The sequence below is a fragment of the Athene cunicularia genome, assembly GCF_003259725.1.
Source record: "Athene cunicularia isolate RWA chromosome 5 unlocalized genomic scaffold, athCun1 chr5_part1, whole genome shotgun sequence".
NCBI lineage: Eukaryota > Metazoa > Chordata > Aves > Strigiformes > Strigidae > Athene > Athene cunicularia.
This window is the reverse complement of record NW_020799101.1, coordinates 9,619,537-9,623,135: the sequence shown is the minus strand read 5'-3', so window position 1 is coordinate 9,623,135 and position 3,599 is coordinate 9,619,537. Positions and strand designations below refer to the sequence as shown.

At 44.7% G+C, this 3,599-nt stretch overlaps 1 protein-coding gene across 2 annotated transcripts in view; it reads left to right on the top strand.

Annotated features, from left to right (window-relative positions):
• The window catches only part of DAAM1 (dishevelled associated activator of morphogenesis 1), a 114,037-nt gene extending 110,524 nt beyond the window's left edge, over positions 1-3,513 (top strand). For both annotated transcript variants that reach the window (XM_026849261.1, XM_026849260.1), the window contains 2 exons: positions 1,047-1,217; positions 1,664-3,513. In XM_026849261.1, coding sequence (XP_026705062.1) covers positions 1,047-1,217; positions 1,664-1,873 — 381 coding nt within the window. In that variant the 3' untranslated portion in view covers positions 1,874-3,513. The remainder of the gene's footprint in view (positions 1-1,046; positions 1,218-1,663) is intronic.
• The last annotated feature ends 86 nt before the right edge of the window (positions 3,514-3,599 follow it).

The window sequence follows — 3,599 nt, the reverse complement described above, 5'->3', positions numbered from 1 at the left end:
CCCCCCCCGAATCTCCTGTAACATGGCAGAGAATTTAATATCTTGATGAAAAGCAAAAAGAATAACCTCAATTATTTTGACTTATATAGTGGCACCTCTCAGAGTCCTCCCTGCATCTTGAAGTGCTAAGTCTCTTAAGTAAACAAAGAAATAAAAATTCCCTAAATGTCTTTTGAAGAGCCTGGGGCCCCCCAGCAAATAAAGCTAAATCATACAGGCAGGCTTTAAAAACGTTCCTCTTGGTCTATCCAGCAAAATCAAAGCAACTAATAAATCTGTTTGTGCTTTGATTTTGGGTTTTTTTTTAAGCATGCTTATCTCCAGAATGCACCATCACCATTTTAACAAACTTTCTGCGTACAGTCTCCTTCAAACTGGAAGTGAGAACAAATTGGAAGTGAGAACAAAGGATGTCAGTCCTTTGGGGGCCTTGGGGACTGGGATGCCTCAGCAGATTGTGGATGTCCTGTCCTGACCTTTGCTACGGCCTCATTTGACTCCCTTAAATTAACGGTGTCCAAACAGCATGAAAGTCAGGAAAACTCCCTATTTCCCTACCCAGGGCTGTGCCTGAGCCTGGGCAGAATTGTCTTTTAGAAGTTTCACCAACACATTTGGTTCCAATAGCAGAGCATGTGGCAATGATAAATAATACCCCAAAAATACTTCAAAGTAAAACTTAAAAGTGCGAGTTTCCCTTCCCCTGCCGTGTTTACTATTAGTTTTATGTCTTCGGTCTTCAGTCCCACAATATTTTGCTTCCTTGTTTTTACTGCTGTTTAGTTAATAAAGTCGAGCTGGGGTGGGGGGAGGCTCAGCAGAGCCAGAGGCAAGAAGGGGAGAGGAGGCTCAGGAGCAATCCAGGTCGGCTCTTAACAAGGCAGCAGGTAAAATATCAGTTGATTTATTTCATGTTTAAGTCAAGGCTTCATGAAGTAAAGCCCTGCTCTCCATCATGGCCATCAGGTCAGAGGCTTCTCATGGAGGTTTTTGCCAGTGCAGTGGGTATCTCCGAGACTGACGGACCTCTGTCTTCTCTCTCTCAGTTTTCCAAGGCTGTGAAGCACTTTGGAGAAGACACGGGCAAAATGCAGCCTGATGAGTTCTTTGGCATCTTTGACCAGTTCCTTCAAGCTGTGACCGAGGCCAAACAGGAGAACGAGAATATGAAGAGGAGGAAGGAGGAGGAGGAGCGCCGGGCACGCATGGAGGCACAGGTGAGCGGGCACCAGCGAGTTCGGCAGCACCCCCAAGGCACCCGAGGATGGCAACCATGCCGTGCTGTCCCCATGGTGGCTGTGGTGACTTGGGGAGCACTGATGACTGGGCAAGGAGCTTCTGTTCTCTTAGACTCACTGTCTTTTTACTGTTGATTCCATAATTAACTAATGACCATAAATTGGTGAGATCTTGGAACTAAAACATGCATCAGAGCAGGTGGTGCCTGTGGGCTGCTGTGACCCACCAGCAGCAGCCATGGAGTTCTGGACCTCTGCCCATGGGTTGTATCAATAACCCCGATTAGCTCTTGTGTGCTGAGCACTGGGGTGGAAAACCGGTCTTGTTTCATGAGTTTGGGGGTGACCATGTGTGTGTTGGGCACCCCCATAACCACCTGCATGAGAGTGAGATGTCTTCTTTCCTCCCCTGCCATGGCATGTAGCTGAAGGAGCAGCGTGAGCGGGAGCGCAAGATGAAGAAGGCGAAGGAGAGTGGGGAGGAAGGTGGCGAATTTGACGACCTTGTCTCGGCCCTGCGCTCGGGCGAAGTCTTCGACAAGGACCTCTTCAAACTGAAGCGCAACCGCAAGCACATTGCCAGCCAGCTGGCCGACTGTGGCCGTGAGAGGCCCATCACCAAGCTCAACTTCTGAAAAACAAACAACAACAAAACCCAACAAAAAAACGTGGGTTAGTCTTTTTGAAGTGGCTGGGGTGGGGGGTTATTCCCATTAAACTGCCTTGCAATTCAAAGCGAAACAGTGGCACGCTCTTTCTCCCTGCAGGCGAGTGTGTGTGTGTATATACTGTGTATATAGTTGGGCTGGGGGCGCAGATGGAGGTGTGCGGGCAGCCCACCTTGATGGGTACCAACGCTGCCTCCTCCCCTCTGACCCACTCTGAAAAGTAGTTCTCCCCATGCACAAGCACAATGCCGCATCTGCGGAGCAAGAGGACCCAACCCGGAGACGCCGGCAGTCCCCATGGTCCCCAAAGGCAATGGGAAGCCGCTCCCCACCACTCTCCTGGTCGGACACCCCGGGGCTGTTTGCGGGGGAGGCCTTGCACACAAGCCAAGCGGTTTAAAGAAGAAAAGTTGACTGAACTTTAATCCGTTGGTTGTTTTTTTTTCTCATTGTTGTGATCATTCTAAAAAACTCGCAGATCCATGCTTTTGTGCTGGTTCCTGGGCTCGGCGCCACAGGCGCTCCCGGCAATGCTCTTCCCGTCATCCTTGGGAAACGCTCTTTTTCCTCTTAATGCCACCGTGCTAAAGGAGAAAGTTTACCCCAAAGTGCTTATTGTTCTAACACCACACAGATGTATTTATACTTTTATAACATTTTCTGGCCCTAGATAGTGGGAAAGGTCAGTTCTCAGAGGAGAGGAAGAGCATAAACTTTCGTGTTGTAATTTTTATTCTTGCTTTCTGTTAAATGGGACAAACTATCCTCTGTCAAGGTGGGTCAGGACCAAAGGTCACTGATATACAAAGGGGCTGGTGCAAAACCCACCGGCTTTCACCCACCTTCTCTTCTCTTTTCTTTATCGGACACACAGAAGCAGCGATGCCAAGAAATGCTCATCTCTTAGCCAGGTCCTTTTTTCGACTGGTTTGCTGTTCGTTGTCATTGCAAATTTGTAAGCAGAACTACCTGTCAAATGTCAGTCCAAAAAAAGACAAAAAAAAAAAATAAAAATAATTCAAAGCTCTCAGGGAGTAATAATTTAAAGGTTTAGAAAATTAAGAATTGGAGAATAAAAAGTAACCACCATTAACATATTAACATTTCTATTCTTAAATTATGCTGAGTATATAGAGGACTGTTACTTTTTACTTTTATTTATTTGTGGTGTGTTTTTTAAGAAAACAAAACCTTTTTATACCACCAATACTTTTGTGATCCTTTTGTTTGTTTGTTTGTTTGTTCTTTTTCCTGTGGAGAGATGAGTTTGTCCCTGTTGCACTAGATATTAACACTATTTGAAATAAGGTTGGTTGTTTTTTTTTTTTTTTGTCAGATAATCGGTATTACTGGTGGGGTAAGGGATGTCAGTTAACTAGATGTACTGTATAGCAAAAGTGCTGTTTAAACTAATTTGTATGAAAAAATATGGTTTTAAGCACCTGAAGGCCGTGGGGTCTGCGTGCTGAATGAAAGCTGTGAAATCTCTCTCTAACCAGAGTTGTCAAGAGCTGTGGTTTTACCATTTTGTTCTTTTCTTCATTGCAACTTTTGACGCACTGTAGATTAAAAAAAAAAAAAAAGAGAAAAAGAAAAGAAAAAAAAAAGACTTTCTGAGTAGCATTTAAAGCAGTAATAAATAAAGCAGGTAAGTGCAAAAAAAAAAAAAAAAAAAAAAAAAAAAAAAAAAAAA